We start from the raw sequence: 15,753 nt of genomic DNA on the forward strand, positions 1-15,753 counted from the left end.
AGCTGCTTCACTTCTCCCACCTCCCAGGCTTGCGGCACCAATCAGCATAGGCACCACAAGCCTGGGAGGCGGGAGAAGTGAAGCAGCGAGAGCGTGCTCGGGGTGGAGACGGAGCAGGGGTGAGCTGGAGCGGGGGGGCACCTCAGGGCGGAGTGGGGGGAGCGCCTCAGGGCAGGGGCGGAGGTGCAAGGTGGAAGTTTCGCCTAGGGCGTGAAACATCCTTGCACCAGCCCTGCCAAGCCTACCCTGGCTTCCCTCATCCCCAGCACCATGGTGCCATGCCAGGCACTTTGGAAGAGCCCATCACCAGCCCAAGGAGGAGTTGGGCCTCTCCCAGCCTTAGGCAGCGATTTCCCATGTGCACACATGGACTCCACTGATGGGAAAGAGAAGCCAAGAGACAGCAGCCCAGATCCTCAGAGGTGTTTAGGCCCCTCACTCCCGTTATGGCTAAATACCTTTGAGGATCTGGGCCTGTATGGCCAAAAGATACAGCAAAAGTTTCTAGTGTAAATAGATATCCCCTGCATGGGCATCGGAAAGGGAATTACCTGCTCACTGAAATGTGCTGAGGTGCTGTCAACACATCAGTATATTGTATTCTCAAGATCATTCTTTTATCCATAGAGGCTTAAATTAATCTTCTAGGCAAAATACTTTCAACCTTGATTTAATTGTATGGATGTGTTTTATTGTACACAGAAATAAAGAGCTTACAGTTTTACAATTATATCTACGAGAGACAAAATGTCATAATCCAATACCTTTAATTTTAAACCATACTAGAGTTACATGGAAATTCTGTTCTTTATTCCCCCTTAAGAAATAGAGTATACAGGGGTTTGCGTGTGTGTCTGTGTGTGTGTGTGCGCGTGCATGCATCTTTATTGATAACACAAAATATCATAATAATCCCAATAGATTGCAGGGAAATAGTGTTTACAGAGGACATATGTAGATTTGTTTTAAAAAAATCACATTCAAGTGGAAAATAGGGTTAGAAAACAGCAGCTGAATACACAGCTACAGGCGCTGCTTTGAATTCCTTCAACTTATCTCAGAATGCCTGTTGTTTAGGTCACCTACTCTGCAGTTATATTACCAAGCAAAATTCAGCTTGAACTATAGATAATGGGCTGATAGTGTAATTTATTTGTCCTGCTGGTAGTTAATAATGGATTTATGTAATGACTTATTATGCTAGCCTTCAGTATTAAAATTGCATGACATTAGAAGGACCTGATTTCTTATTCTGTCCAAATGGCAATCCTCTGAATTCCCTTCTGTTCCCTTCCAATCTAACCCAAGAGATCACTTCCACAGCCCTGATTTACTTTTGCACCTTTCTTGGGTATGTTGATCAAGGTAACAGCCTGACAAGGAGAGGAAATAAAGACACTTATCACAGTGCATACTGTGTGTTGCACAATCTAAGCCATGTTAAGGCGTCTTAAAGGACATTTTTTGGTCCAAGGTAAATAAGAGCCATTTACATTTGTATTGCAACAGGGCTCAAATACATTTTGCTTTTCTCCCTTGAATGCTAAAAAATCAAAATGACAGGTGACCTTTGTGAAATGAATTAGAAGGTCCTAGTCCAGTTTCTCATGTCCAGATCACAGAAGCAATCATTGAATTTGGCATTAATTAGTATTTTTGTTAGCAGTTACTGTACATTTACCTCTAGGGTGAAACATGACAGCTAATATAGAACTGGTTGGGAAACAGTAATTCTATTTTGCAGAGGATTTTGCTATTTCAAAATCAGATTTCATTCTGGTTTGGAATGATAACCAACATATTTGAAATTCTCTGTGAAACGGAATTACTGATCTCCACTGAGCTCTAACGCAGCCTAGTGGGCTGCCCTAGACCTGGGGAACCTGGGGGGCCTTTGAAGACCTAGATCCTCAGTAGTACAACCTGGTGGGCGGTGTTGGAGCCAGGGACCCTAACAGCCCTGCCTGACGAGGAGTCACGAGCCTGGGAACTGGGGCTCCCACAACTTCCAGGCTCCCAGCTTCCCACCAGCCCACCAGGCAGGCAGCTGAGAAGCTGGGAGCCTGGGTTCACTGCATTCTGCCAGATGGTCTGCCAAGGAGCCAGTCAGGTTTCTCGTGGAATCCTGCCTGGCAGGCAAAGGTCCACTGGAAACGTGCTTGGTTTCTGTTGGGATTTTGTCAGAATTGACACAGTCCTGTAGAATGTTCCAATTTAAACAAAACAGTAAATTCTGACAATTCTTTTTTTCTAATAAGCTCCACTAATTAGCAGTGGAGAACAACATGACACCATAGTTTTAAACAAAGTCCAAATTAATTTAGTTCACAAAGTGACTCCTATATAGAGCCAGGTGCATTGTAATTGCCCAAAGGCACATAAAGTGGATTAAACTAATTTGGATTAAGGCACTTTTATGCTGGAATAAGAGCATCCACATCTGGAGTTAATCAGCTATTCTGGACTAACACTCCATGTAGACAAGCCCTTAGTCTGATGAGTTGTCCCTGCTGTCATTACTCTGGCCACATTGTGCTAGCCCACTAGGCTGTGAGGTCATGTAAAGTGAAGACACAATACCTCATTACCCAGAAGAAGAAATAAGAGGGGTTGGTGAGGGATTGTAGATTTTATTCTCTAAAAAGAAGTCTAACACCCACAATGGCAAGCAATCTTCTCATTCTATAATGTCCCTAGCAAATGCCCGCTGCATCCAATGCAAACAGATCAGCCCATGTACAGCTGTTATTTATAGCAGGGTCCCTCTGGCTCCTCTTCCCATTGGCACAGCTCTTCCATCTGGGTTCCCCCAATTCTGGAAAGCTGCCCTATTCAGGAAAGCATCTAAGCACCCACTTGAGTCCCCTTGAAGGTAGAGGAACTTAACCATGTGCGTTGAGCTTTCCTGAATTGGGGCCAGCGAGAGAGTTCTGCACAGAGCCAGCTGCACCATAATCACCCACAGGTACAGAGTCAGCAAAGCCACAACTGGGGGTCTGGCTGAACACGTGATGTTCCCATTCTGCTGGGACCCCCTCAGAAAGCAATGGCAGGCAGGAGATGCTCTGTCCTTTATGGATCCTGCAAAGCAAACACACGGGGGGTGAAAAATGATCCCTGTGAACATCCTGAGCTGTAAGTGTTGCTTGGCCCCGGATGGCCCCTCAAGCATTACCTCCCTCATTTCTCTGCTTTTAGGGAGAGATTTCCAGAGGCACAAAGGGGAGTTAGGTGTCCACTGGTTTCATGGGAGAGTTGGGCAGCTAATGGCCCTGGCTTACTTCGCCAATGTCCCCTTATTCTCATACACAGGCAATAACTTCTACTAGAGCAGCAGAGTGTGGACTCTCTATCAGTCACTCTCTTCTGTGCTAAAGGGCCTGCTAGCATCTCCGACTCCAAACTGTCACTATCACCTAATGTGACTGCTGGGGATTTGTATCTCCTTGTCTCAAGGTGAGCGTGAAGCATCCACTCCCCTTGCAGCAGGCATGCAACCTTGCAAGCTGCCTGCTGACTCTCTCAGTAGGCCTAAGGGAGGACTGTTCCAGCCTAATGGATAATCTCCTCTGAAGGCTGCAACATTTGCCAGCTGTTCCTGCAGGGCCTCAGATCGGCCTGCAGGGTGGATTCATAATTTAAATCATGATTTAAATCACTAGTCAGGAAGACTCAGTTTAATCATGTATTTCTACATAACAGTGCATTCTTGTTGGTTGTTATAACCTTAATACATATTCTTCACAACTCAGAGATAGATATAGGTTTCATTTTTAGAAGGTACACACTATACATTTTTAAAGTGATTTATTTTGAAAACTTTTCAGATTACTTTTACAGCTATATCTGAAAATGAATGATTGTTTGATTATTTTGTTTACCAAAGGTAATTGAAGCAGGTATTTATGAAGTCATTAGAAGGTGAACTATCTCCAATTCAAGGAGGATTTTCTTGCCATGCTGTATTAGGAGGAGAACATCACCACACAGACATTTAAATTGTTTTATTTAACTAAAACAACAATGTTATGTATTCTGGATTTTTTTCTTCAACAGCAAACATATAATATTTTAACAAAACAAGCATATGAATTTTTGAATTTAGTTAAACATTCAAGTTTTTAAAATAAGGTTTGTTTTTGTTAAAATTGTTTTTAACTAAAATAGTTAAATGAAATATTTGAAAAAAAAATTAAATCGACATCAGCCAGTTCAACATGAGAAACTTAAAATATGGGCTTTTGCAGCTAACTCAGTCGTCTTCACCTTCATTTTCCTGTTTGCTCATAATCTGGAAAAGAAAAACAAGCTCTCCTGCTTTTTCAGGTCCCAAACAATTTCTCAATTTGGAAATAATTAGTCCAAAGGAAGAAAATATTATTTCTACACCAGCAGAAGAAGCTACTGCTGTTAAAAGTGAGATTATCACTTCAACAGTCTCTGAATCCAAGTGCTAAAGTGGCTTCCACCAGTTCACTGCTGTGACTTTCTTTAAAACATCATCAGCAAACATATATTTCTTGAATGGCTCTTATTCCCAAACTGGGTCTCTATTATGGCCTGCTGCCATTATAACTTTTCCCTTCTTGTGAGAGAATGGTATGGTAGATCTCAAATCAATGAAGGCTACACTCAGAAAGACCTCAAGACTGCTGGAATATGCTGCTCAAACAGTTTCACTTTAGTTTCTACTGCCTGTTCCTCCCGTCTCACATTGATCTCCAGACCTCTCCTTGTCCAGATCTATTCCACCCCCAACAATCTTCTATTCATTGAACTTTTTGAAACTTTGCACTTTTAGAGAGAGGTAATGGATTGACTCTGTGTACACAAATTTGCAGAGGGTTGAGGTCTGTTATTTCTCATCTCTATATATTTATTTATTTATTAAAAAATATTTTTGCTGTTAACAAGCATGTTACCTCTGTTGAGATGAGTTCCTGTCTGCATCCTGTAAAACTTGCCCATACTGGTATTGCCCTGGCCTCTTCTTTTGTCATTCAGTGTTGAACGCATTCTAAAACAATATGCATTTCCTCACTTTTTGGGGGCGAAGTCAGACTTTAAGGCACCTGCTCCCCTACTTGGTGTAAACTTTGCTTGTGCCAATCAGAAACGAACACAAACAGGTTTTGGGCCCCGTCCCCTATGACATTTCTATGATGTCATAGTTGGTACTTTAGGCCTGCCTGCCATGTGCAGGCAGGGAGAGGAGAAAGAAAAACGAATCCTGTGTGTCCTGTGTACACCCGTAACCGAGCCTGATCACCTCGAAGCCTCTCTCTCAGCTCACGTGTATCAAACAGAGTTTCTACGATTGCCGGTCGTTATGCGTTGGTTTGTATTTGTAAGTATCAGTTATTACTAAATGCTGCATCTTTGTTTATAAATATTGTTAATAGATATTTTAGTCATTGTGTGTTTTAAGTTTCATTAACTCTATTAGCTAATCATACGCTGCTCCCTTACCCCTTGTAATTATCCCCAATAAAACTTTAAATTGATTAATTTTAGTTGTGTGTGTGTCTGCAGTTTGCATCGTGACCCATACTCTCCTTGCATCCCTTACCAATATAGTCTATTGCCACGTGCAGCCTGGTAAATAACAGGCCTGCATTTTTCTTTCGCCCCTGTGTGCCCGTGGCAATTTACAACCTCTGGAGACACAAATCCACAGTTTGAGAACTGCAAAACTAAGCATCTCTGATGGTATCTTCTAGACCGAGCACTGAGTCACATTGGGTAGACAGAAAGATTAACCTAAATAATCTATATAGAAGCCCCTGGAACCACATAAGATTGAGTCCCAATCCATGAACTATTGGAACTCATTTACAAAACTTTTCTTAAACATTAACTGAATATATTATCTCATACTATCGAATTAGAATTTATAATCCCTACTCCATGATGAGATATCTGAGCTATAATGTATCTTAATTAAAACTATCTTTAGATAGTTTTTTCTCAAAAAGCATTTTATCAAAAAATCCGATTTAAATTAAAAAATCTGTTTTTTAATTATTATTTTTTAAAAAGCATTGATTTTTATCCACCGTAGGCCTGGCTGTGAAGAACTCACTCCTGTGTCTGCACATAGGCCATGTCCCCCAGTGCCTGCTCCCCAAGACCAATTCCCAACATGCCTGTCACACATGCTTCTACTGTAGTGTGTGTGTGTGTGTGCGTGTGTGTGTTAGGAGTGGGTGGTTAGTACAGGTAACTGTGATTGTTCAGCTATTGAGTACAATCGGCTCCCATTCTGACACCCATCCACAGTGCTACTCACTTCCCTGAGGCCTTGCTAATCCCAGTAGATAGGAACGTTGCTGCAGAGGATGTTAATTGTAGTGCCCAGGATGGAGCGATCAGCCAGGGGCATGGGAAACCCTTTCTCCTCCTCCTCCTCCTCCTCACTCTGCTCAGGAGTTGGGATGAGAGACTTGAGCTACGGCAGGAAATAATAAAAATTAAACACACACACCAAACACCCTGCACCCTTGTTTGCAGCAGGAATAGACACAGGCTATTGACATTCCCATATATCTTAAATCCTTAATGTCAATACGATACGCACACTAAGTTTTCTCCTAGTGCCCACTATATTTTCAGCACCTTCACTCCACCTGTGAGGATGGATTCCACATCTGGAGGGCTTCCCACAAGGCCACTGCTTCTGAAGCATCAAAAATTTCTAGCAATGCTGCCCTGGCTGGTGACATACAGGCCAGCCTGTTTTAATAGGACATGAAATTATTTGAATATAAATATGGGAGGCTGTGGAGACTAGTGATTATAGCAGATGATGAAAGATTCAGCACTCGTGGGTTCTGTTCCCACTTCTTGGAGGCTGTCTTGTCTAATGGACTGGGAATCAGGACTCCTGGGTTCTCTTTTTGTCTCTGCCACTAACTCACTGTGTGCCCTGAGGCACTTAACTTATCAGTATTTCTCATTGCCATCGACCCCCCCCCCCTTAGGGCTTTGAGGGTCAATCAGTGTTAGCAAAGCATTTCCATGCCCTCATACATCACATGCTTTATGAGAGCAAATCATTCTCACAACAGCTGTTGAATGTAAAAGATCCAAATAGAGAAACAATTAAACTCCAGAGGCTACTGTGGAATCACACACCAGCAACTAGACATACACTAGCCCATTTTGCATGTGTAGCTGCTTTTGCTGGTCAAGCTGATGCATGTGCATAACTCCAGGTGTTCCTGATGCACCATCCTTTGGAGGGTTTGATCTTTGGAGTCTAAGTAGCCTCTTATCTCTGTTATCCACGTACTATCTTCCACCCTCCTTCCCCCACATTCTTCTGTTGGCCTCAGATTCAGCACTGCATGAATTCCATTTCCCCCATGCATTCCTATACCTACCTCTACATCCAGCATGGTTCACACTGTGTGCGCATTCTCAGCTGCTCACCTGGAGATGTTGGTGGAACGCCTTCGCAACGGTATCCAAGCCCTGAATGTTCTCCTTGTCCATCTTGGTAATGTAGCAGGCTCGGCCTTGCCAGGATTTGTAGCTGATCAGCAGCTGTTTGCAGACAGAGCACATAGTGATTTATAAGCCCTGGTTTCCCATCACTGCAGCTCCCCGGTATTCACCGGAGCTGAATCACCCTCTCCTACTGCACAGCCACTTCTGCTTCCGCAATGTCACCCCACTCTTTCCCCCTCATGACACTAAGCCCAGGAGCCTCCTAGACCCTTCATGGGCCTTTCCTTTTGAGACTTAAAGTCATCTGATTGAGATGGGCCAGGGTTGGTGCCATCACTCCAAGCCCTATCCAAAGTGCGGGGGTTGGGTAGATAGGAGCTGGGTCCAAACCTCCTTGGGGATTGGTTTAGCAAGATGAAAATTGAGGCTTTGCAAACCCAAACCCACCTTCTTATTTTGCTTGTCTCCCCTGCACCCTCCCCCACCACCTTCCATCCCACGCTGGCCAATGAAGACAACAAACCATCCTTCTCCCCTCATAGCCCCAACTCTAGCCCCATTCACTCCCTCTCTAACTTGGCTCTTCCTCTCTGGTCATGTTTCTTTTGTGGAGCTGGGTTTTCTGCATCTCTGGCAGTACCCATTTCCTCCCCTACCCACCAACCCTGCATCATGACAGAGGAAGAGGAGACCAAGACAGGATTCCCGTGTGCCAACAGGTGCTGCTCCTTGCTTGTCCAGAGTGCTGTCTGTTGAGTGACCCAACGGCTTTCCCCCAGGGACTGACTCCCCTGCTCCATTCAGGGGCGTGATGCCACGCCACTGAGGCTGGAACCCCTTCAGATTTTGACTTGAGGGGCTGGCACCCAGCAGTGCCTAATAGCCTCTCAGAGTGCCTTCTGTTCTAATGCAGCATTGCCACGTTTGTGCTTGGATGTCCCAGCCATGCATGGGTTAAAAACAGCCTCACTCCCTGGACAGGAGGATTCAATGCAGGATCCCGGCCTCATGGCCTGATGGCAAGGGTCCATTCTGAAGCACGCCCCCTTCCAAGCAAGCACTCTCTGCTTACATTACTGTAGTCGTACACCACTGTGCCCGGGTCATGGGTTCCTGCATCAATGTGGAAAGTTGCCACCTCTTCTTCCCAGTCCATGGAGAGCCGCAGTCGAGACTCTTCCCCCTCCAGCCCCTCAATGGTCATTTGCAAAACCTAGGAGGAGATCATAGAGCCTAAAGAGTGAGCAGCAAGGAGAGCAGGGGGTGGGAAGATACGGAAGGGATGGGATCTCTATCATCTCTGCTATGGGTTCCCTGCATCAAAAAGAGCAACATTGCTCCATTCTAACGCATTTGAAACACAGCCATTTCAAAGGGCCCAGGGACATTTTGCAGCTGCTTTTCATTTCTCTGTTGCTTCTAATAATCAACCCTGTTCCTTCCCTCAAGGCTGGCCAGGGCCCCAGAGTCTCTTGCAGAATGGGAAGAGTAAATTTATTGGGAAGAGACTCCCGAGACTGATTTTGTTTCTCCTAAATGTTCTCCTGCTAACCCGACAGAACGAGGCCTATCTCTTCCCTGCTGTCCACACATATTGTGATGCAAGGTAGACAGGATCTGTTCCAATGGGCCAGGATTTCAATCAGCCCTCTTGGAATTAAATGCAACTGCAACATCTTCCTCTGGCTTGGTCCTTGACTTTGCTCATTCACGGATGCAATCTGTCCCCTCTGTGCCAATTCTGTTTCCTCCAATGAATGACTACCTGAGTCCCCTCTGCATCCAACAGGACCCCATCTGCTCTCTCTGCACCCGTGCATGACTGCCCCAGTTTTGTTCTGCATCTCCGTGCATCTGTCCCTGCTTCCTCTGCCTATTGCTAGACTTGGGCATGGTGACAGTGATCTCTTCTGCAGGGCTGCAGCAGTCCCCTGGGCACCTATGCAGGGCCGTACCCTTTGCACAAGTCCCCTTTGCACCTACATAAGGCTGCACTATGGTCAGCTGCATGGATCCCCATTGCATCTGTGCCTAGCTGCCACTATCCCCTATTCATCTATAAACTGCTGCATTTGGGCATGATTTTAACACCTTCCTTTGCACCTGTGCACAGCCTCAACTGCTCCTTCTCCCCCTTACTTACAGTCTCAGTGTGTTCCTGGGTCACGTGCAGTCCCAGCAGCAGGGCTCCCAGGACGACCACAACTATCAGCACAATGACAACCACGATGATTAGGATTCTCTTGATGTGCAGGGGGCAGCCGGGGAACTTGGGCAGACGGCAGAGTAGCTTAGGGAGGCAGCAGAAGACACGTTTCCAGCAGCTGCAGCAGGACTTGCAGCTGGGGCAGCCTGGGCAGCAGTTAGTGCAGCTGGGGCAGCCTGGGCAGCAGTTAGTGCAGCTGGGGCAGCTGGGGCAGCAGTCAGTGCAGCTGGGGCAGAGGTCCATCTCTGAATCCAGAGCATTGTAGTGCTGGGGACACAAGCACACAGAGAGAGAGAGGTCACTGCAGGAGGGATTGAAATGCAAAGCAAAAGGGAACAGGAGGAGGTGGAGAAGTAAGGAGTGTGTAGATGACAGCGAGGGAAGGAGACAGGACTAGGGAGAGAGAGACAGAGAGAAATGAAGTGCAGGCACAGGATTTGGGCCTGGGACGGGCCATGGTTTTAAGTAGCATCTTCCATGCTCAAGAGTGTCTCCAAGTGCTTTTTAAAGTAGTGAGCTAGATCCCAGCACCGTGGCTGACTCTGTAGGCAAGATGCCTCACTAATAGCTCCAATGCAGCTTCAGGCAATAGCCCCAGCTTTCTGGGGAGAAGCACTGGTTGAGTCAGAAGGGCCATGCCCCCTCCTTTCTCTGGGGTTCACCATTTGATAGTTCTCATGCACCCTTGACAGCTGCTAGAGTGGTTACATTTCAGAAATGTGCGGTCGGTGACTCTCAGTCTCAGCCAGATCTGCACCCAGCTGAGCATGGCATCTCAACAGGCATTGGAGGAACCAAGGAAGCAGGTGAAACGTTTTGTACATCATTATGGACAGGTGCAAGTACCGAGACACACCTGGAGACATGCATACACAAATACAGAGACACACAGACACACAGGTTCAGATGCCAACCCACACCCTGCAAGCTGGGAGGAATAGAATCCGCCACTGACTCATAACCATAGCTGGGCACTAGAAACTATTGGAGCTGCAATGTATGAGCTACGGAGGATGTGATCGCTTTCATTAACCTTTGCCCTTTGCTAAAACCCAGCCCGGGGAGGAGGGGATGAGGCTGAGGCTTACCAGCGGGTCCTCAATCAGAGCCTCCTTGATGCTGATTTCCATCTTGCTGCTTCTCCTGCGCCACTTGGACATCCCCTTAGTGTGAAGGGCAGAGAGAGACTTAAATAGGGGACCTGAGGTAAGAGAAAGTGAGGGGGGAAGCGATGCTGGAGTTCCCCAGCTCCTTCTGGCTACAAATCAAGTTTCTAATTCACTTCATTTTTGTTTGTGAACCTGTTTCCCTGGAGCCCTTCAGAGCTGGGTTTCTGATAAACTCCTGGGACTGTGTCAGTCGAGAGTCTCCGAGGACACTTGTCTCTGGGCACATGGGCCTCTTAGTCCCCAAGAGCTCCACCATCTGGGGTTTTGAGGCCAAAGTCATCCAGCTCCGAGGGGCTAGTGCTGCCCTTCAGGCTGGAGTATCCGGCCCGTCGATATGGCCACGGCCAGGCTTGGCTCAGTGCCCCGAGTCTCTGAGCTCCTCTGGCACCTGATGGTGCTTCAGATGTTCAAAGCAAAAGCCGAAAATCAAAGGCCTTTCACAAGAGCACTAGTCGTGAGTGCCCGGGCCCTTATCGGAGTGTGGGCAGCCAGGGGCCTTTGGGGAGGGGCCTTGTGTAAAACTCCGTCATTTCCAACAAGTGTTTGCACCACCACCTTGCCCAATCTCTCCAAGGCGGCGACTTCAGGAGAGATGGAAACTACCTGGGGCTAACACAGCTGCATCCTTGTGCTACCAGGGCTGCAGCTCCTGGGAACATGGACACCTCAGGAGCTGGGAGGGGGTGAAGAAAGGAAGCTCTGAATGGAGTGAGACCTTCAACAAGGGAAGCTTGCAGGGATGCATCTGCACAGAGATGTGGAGCATAGGCACCTTGGAAAACGCGCCCCTGGGTAGAGGACCAGCACAAGGTCCCACATATGCCCCTACTGAATTGGGACTTAGATGATGCATAGTCATAGCCATGAGTGCAGGAGACTGGACTAGATGACCTCTTGAGGTCCTTTCCAGTCCTATGATTCTATGATTGTGAAATTCACCCACTGAGTGCACTGATCTATGAGTCGTTAGAGGTCTGTGCTTAAGTCGTGCCAAACTCCTAGGGTGAAATCAAAACTTTCCTTAACTTCCTTGGGACCAGGATTGTGACCCAGTTTTGTAAAGTTATTTAGGTGTTGCTGTGCAGTGCCTAACTGATTTAGCAGCCTAAATATCATTTTCAAAAGTGATTTAGGCACTTAGGAACCAAAATCCCATTGACAGTCAAGGGAATTTGGCTTCTAAATGCCTAAATTTCATTAGAAAACGAGATTCAGGCTCCTAAATCAGGTAGATGTTGCAACCTTCAAAAATCTGAGCCTTCACCTTTTATTCAAGCTGGCCTACAGCCAACCCTGATCTCACATCTGGCCTTGACCTACCTGCTGTTCTAATCCAGCTATCTATCTATGAGTATCAATACTGCCATACATCGCTGGTATCCGAGCACCTTCCACATAAAATCAATAGCACTAGCAAAGTCCCTGGTTGATTTCATGGAGTCTCTAGCACTTCTCCCTTTTTTCAGGGTAAAAAACTGTTTGGGAAAGGGATTTTGTTTTTCAAAATTTTATCAATTGACTTTTGGGGTTTTGGGTTGATTTGTTCTAGGGTAGGATTTTTAGGTGGTAGTGTTTTATTGGGTAGAAGAGGGGGTCAGTGCTGGGGCTTGGGATCCGAGAGGGGTCAGAATTGTTTTGGGGTAGAGGAGGCGGTCAGGTTTTGGATTTTAGGGTGGGTCTGTGTTGGGGTTTGGAGGTAGAAGGCAGTGTCAGTGCTATGAGTGTCTGCTGTATGGTGAAGAGGCCTTTTCAAAGGGGAAGGTTTGGCAGCGTTTCCTACAGACGGTCAGACTTTCTGGATTTGTTTGATTTCCTTTGGGTCTTTGTGTCATAGTCAGATCCCTTTGACAGAGAATGCTTTATCTCCAGCTCTCAAGTGCTTTGTCCTGGGCTTTGAGATCTGCATTGCCCCAGTGGAGCCCAGCTGTCGTGGTGGTTCATAGATCAAAAATAATTCATTGATATAGCTGGGGCTTGATCCATTAATTGTTTTTAAAATTAAGAGCAAGGCCTTAAACTGAGATTGGAAGCTGACTGGGACCAGCAGAGGGACTTGAACACAGGTCTGATGTGCTCATGTCAACCTGAGCCAAGGAGAAGGGGGCAGCTGCATTGTGTGCTAGCTGGAACCTGTGCATCATTTTCACATTCAGATACATTGAGTTACAATGATCCAGCCAGGAGGGGATGAATGCAGAGATCACTGTGGACAGGTCCTCAGTGGGAGGAAGTTTCCTAGTGAGCTGGAGGAGAAAGGAAGGCATTGGTAAATACTCATGATACCCGATCTTCCAAGCTTAGCAAGGAGTCGAACAGTTCCAGGGGTCACATCTCTCTGACGAATGGAGCCTTCAATGGAAGGTGGAGACACTGCCTCGACCAGTTCTCCAAAGCGTTTCCCCTTTCTGACCGGCATCACTTTGGTCTCGCCTGGGCCCAGCTGCTCTTCATCCAAGAGCTGATCTCTTGCAGGCATTCCAACAGTTGGTCTTGCGCTTTCTCCTCTTCTTTCACTGTCCCTGAACCCACAGCTGCCCGCACAGACCTTGAGAAAGAAATGGTTGCACATTCCTCAACCCATAAGAGCCAGGAGCTCCCCAGCCTCCCTGCTCAAGGGCTTGGAGGAGCCTGCAGATTTGCTGTCTGCCTCCTGACAGCCCTGGCTCTGGTTTCTGCTGACTCTGAGTGCTTGCCAACGGTCAATGGGAAGGTCTCTGCATTTTCCTTGCTCTGTGCAATGCGTGTTCTTAGTGATGTTTGAGGGAGGGAGAGAGAATCAAGTAGCTCTCAGGGCCATTTACCCTCAAACATTCTTTATCCTGGAGGGAGTCCTTGGAATCCTCATCGGCTCCATTTGCTGCATGAAGCCCTTCCCAGACATTCTGTTCTCTCCACACCCGCCCCGCTCCTCAATTGCAGTGAGAACATATTCTTGATCTTCTGCCTCATTACCTCACCTGTGCAAAGGCTGATGTTGGGTAACAGGCAGACCAGGGACATCAAATAATGGAGCTGAGCTGGGGCTTGTGGACATCTCAATGGCTTGGCATTGCAACACACGGGGGACTGGGCCTGGGATGCTGATTCCACTCGGCCCAGATCTCCCAGCAGAGGCATCAACACAGAGGATGGTATCCTACTTCTCTGGTGTCTGAACGAGCAATTCATAGATTCCCAGGCCGGAAGGGACCATTATGATCATCTAGTTGACCCACTGTATAACACAGGCCATAGAATGTCCACAGAATTCCGAGATCAGATCTTTTAGGAAAACATCCCATCTCGATTTAAAAAGTGCCAGTGATGGAGAATCCACCACGACTCTGGGTAAATTTTTCCAATGGTTAGTTACTCTCACTGTTAAAACTGTACTCCTTATTTCCAGTCTGAATTTGTCTAGTTACAACTTCCAGCCTGCTTTCTATTGCCGGGGGTCGAAGGGCCGTTTTCCAGGTTTGTTCCACTTGGCACTGGCCAGTGAGCTCTTTTGTTTAAGTGGCGAGTCATTGTCAGCCTAGCCAATTGCCTTGTAAGAAATCCAGGGCTTAGACCCCTCTTCCTATGATGGTATCTGCCAGCTTTAGGGGAGATTGACCCTGCCTGACAGATTAACCTTACACTGCTGGTGTTCAATCTCTGTCTGTCTCCCTAAGATGTTACAGCAGCAAGTTTTAATTGGTTTCAAAGTTTCAAGGAGGGTATCACATGAAAATTGTGCCTTTCCTGTTTCATCACTTGTTTCCCAAAGGAGATGGTACCAAGCTGCAGCGTGAGATCTTAACTTTCCCAGAGCTCGGGGATGTTCAGATCCAAGGTTGTGCTTTAGGTTGGATAGCTAAGGGGAATCTCTGTCCCCTGCCAGTTGTTCTTGAGTTCCCTTTCCAAGACTAGAGGGTGAGATCATTATACTGATACATGGATGAGCAGAGCCAGCACAATCCATACACAATCGTGCTGTAGTAGTGTATGTCCACGCCAACAATGTGACACACGCACACATACTGCTATGCATGCATACACTATAACACCCCCATACATATACGGAGGCCAGCACACTCACTTATGCACACCCACACGCAGAGACACACATACCAACATACCTCTACAAACACGCAGACACAGAGTCCTGTGTGGAAACACACACATACACTGGGACATATGCGCTCAGCAACAGACACATACAAAAACATATATCACCAACACTCTCCTGTACAGATGCACACTGACATCCCTCCACCTCCTGGAGGGGTTGGAAAGCATGGTGAGATGAATCATTTTAAACTGGATTCTGTAATGAATGGGGAACCGGTGGAGCTGTCTGCAGGGGAGGAGATGGGTTCACCTGGCCGTGCTGTGAAGGCCTCAAGGACGAGCCAGGAGCTAGGGAGAGCTTTCTGTGCGTTGTGACCCATCCTGTTCACAACTCACTCAGCTTGCAGGGTAGGTTTTGTTTGTGGTTGTGGTAGCTGCTGGGCCACCTGATGATCCCCATCTTCCCAACTCTGCAACCTGAGCATCCAGTACCAGCACCAGGCCCCCTTGATGCTGCATAAAGAGCCTGATGCAACAGAGAGAGGCTAGAAGTACTGGAACACAGGAGTCACCTGAGTGGATCTGTACACAGACCCGCCAAGGCCAGTGTCTTGTTTCTGACAGTGGCCAGTAGTGGATGCTACAGAAGAAGCAGCCCCTTCATAGATCACCTGACCAAATTTGAAATTGTGTGTGTGTGTGTGTACACATATTTGCATTTCTTCCTTCTCCCCTGCAGCAAGCTGATTAGCCCCTGTAGTATGAGATTATCTCACCCCTAACTGAAGATAACAACAGGGCTGGGGTTTTCCATTTGTTTCATGGGGAATTGTGTGTCTAAATCCCAAAGGTAATGTTGCAAGTCTCTGCCCGGGCTATTATTAATCATATAATCAC

General features: G+C 46.8%; 2 protein-coding genes across 11 annotated transcripts in view; one reads left to right on the plus strand and one right to left on the minus strand.

The window, feature by feature from the left end:
* Positions 1-1,970: 1,970 nt before the first annotated feature.
* LOC120398155 lies at positions 1,971-13,968 on the minus strand. 5 transcript variants are annotated; one of them, XR_005594214.1, is made up of 8 exons: positions 13,782-13,968; positions 10,744-10,818; positions 9,593-9,922; positions 8,522-8,662; positions 7,432-7,545; positions 6,290-6,448; positions 4,923-5,017; positions 1,971-3,081 (listed from the first exon to the last, which is right to left on the minus strand). XR_005594214.1 is itself a non-coding variant. In XM_039525256.1 (7 exons), the coding sequence occupies exons 1-6, from the start codon at positions 13,939-13,941 to the stop codon at positions 6,305-6,307; spliced, it is 1,002 nt and encodes a 333-aa protein (XP_039381190.1). In that variant the 5' UTR covers positions 13,942-13,968; the 3' UTR covers positions 1,971-3,081; positions 6,290-6,304. The 5 variants fall into 5 exon arrangements, 2 of the variants coding, with proteins under 2 accessions (XP_039381190.1, XP_039381191.1); XR_005594212.1 differs by having other exon boundaries at positions 10,744-10,856; XR_005594213.1 differs by having other exon boundaries at positions 12,145-13,968.
* The window catches only part of LGI3 (leucine rich repeat LGI family member 3), a 28,322-nt gene continuing 17,748 nt past the window's right edge, over positions 5,180-15,753 (plus strand). The window contains exon 1 of one of the 6 annotated variants that reach the window (XM_039525255.1): positions 5,180-5,347. The gene's annotated coding sequence lies outside the window, so the exon portion shown is untranslated. Of the gene's footprint in view, positions 5,348-14,100; positions 14,278-15,753 lie in introns of those variants that run through there. The other 5 variants (XM_039525252.1, XM_039525249.1, XM_039525251.1 and 2 more) reach the window with 5 other exon arrangements.

The sequence above is a fragment of the Mauremys reevesii genome, linkage group 2 (genome assembly GCF_016161935.1).
Source record: "Mauremys reevesii isolate NIE-2019 linkage group 2, ASM1616193v1, whole genome shotgun sequence".
NCBI classification, from domain to species: Eukaryota; Metazoa; Chordata; order Testudines; family Geoemydidae; genus Mauremys; species Mauremys reevesii.

Bases quoted from the DNA above. Each gene is read 5' to 3' on its own strand.
- LOC120398155 (XM_039525256.1), bottom strand. From the start codon at position 13,941: ATGCCTCTGCTGGGAGATCTGGGCCGAGTGGAATCAGCATCCCAGGCC. The intron at 9,923-10,743 runs GTAAGCCTCAGC...TTGTGTCCCCAG, and splicing joins CTCTGATTGAGGACCCGCTG to CACTACAATGCTCTGGATTC. The intron at 6,449-7,431 runs GTGAGCAGCTGA...TTCCTGCCGTAG, and splicing joins CGTTCCACCAACATCTCCAG to CTCAAGTCTCTCATCCCAAC.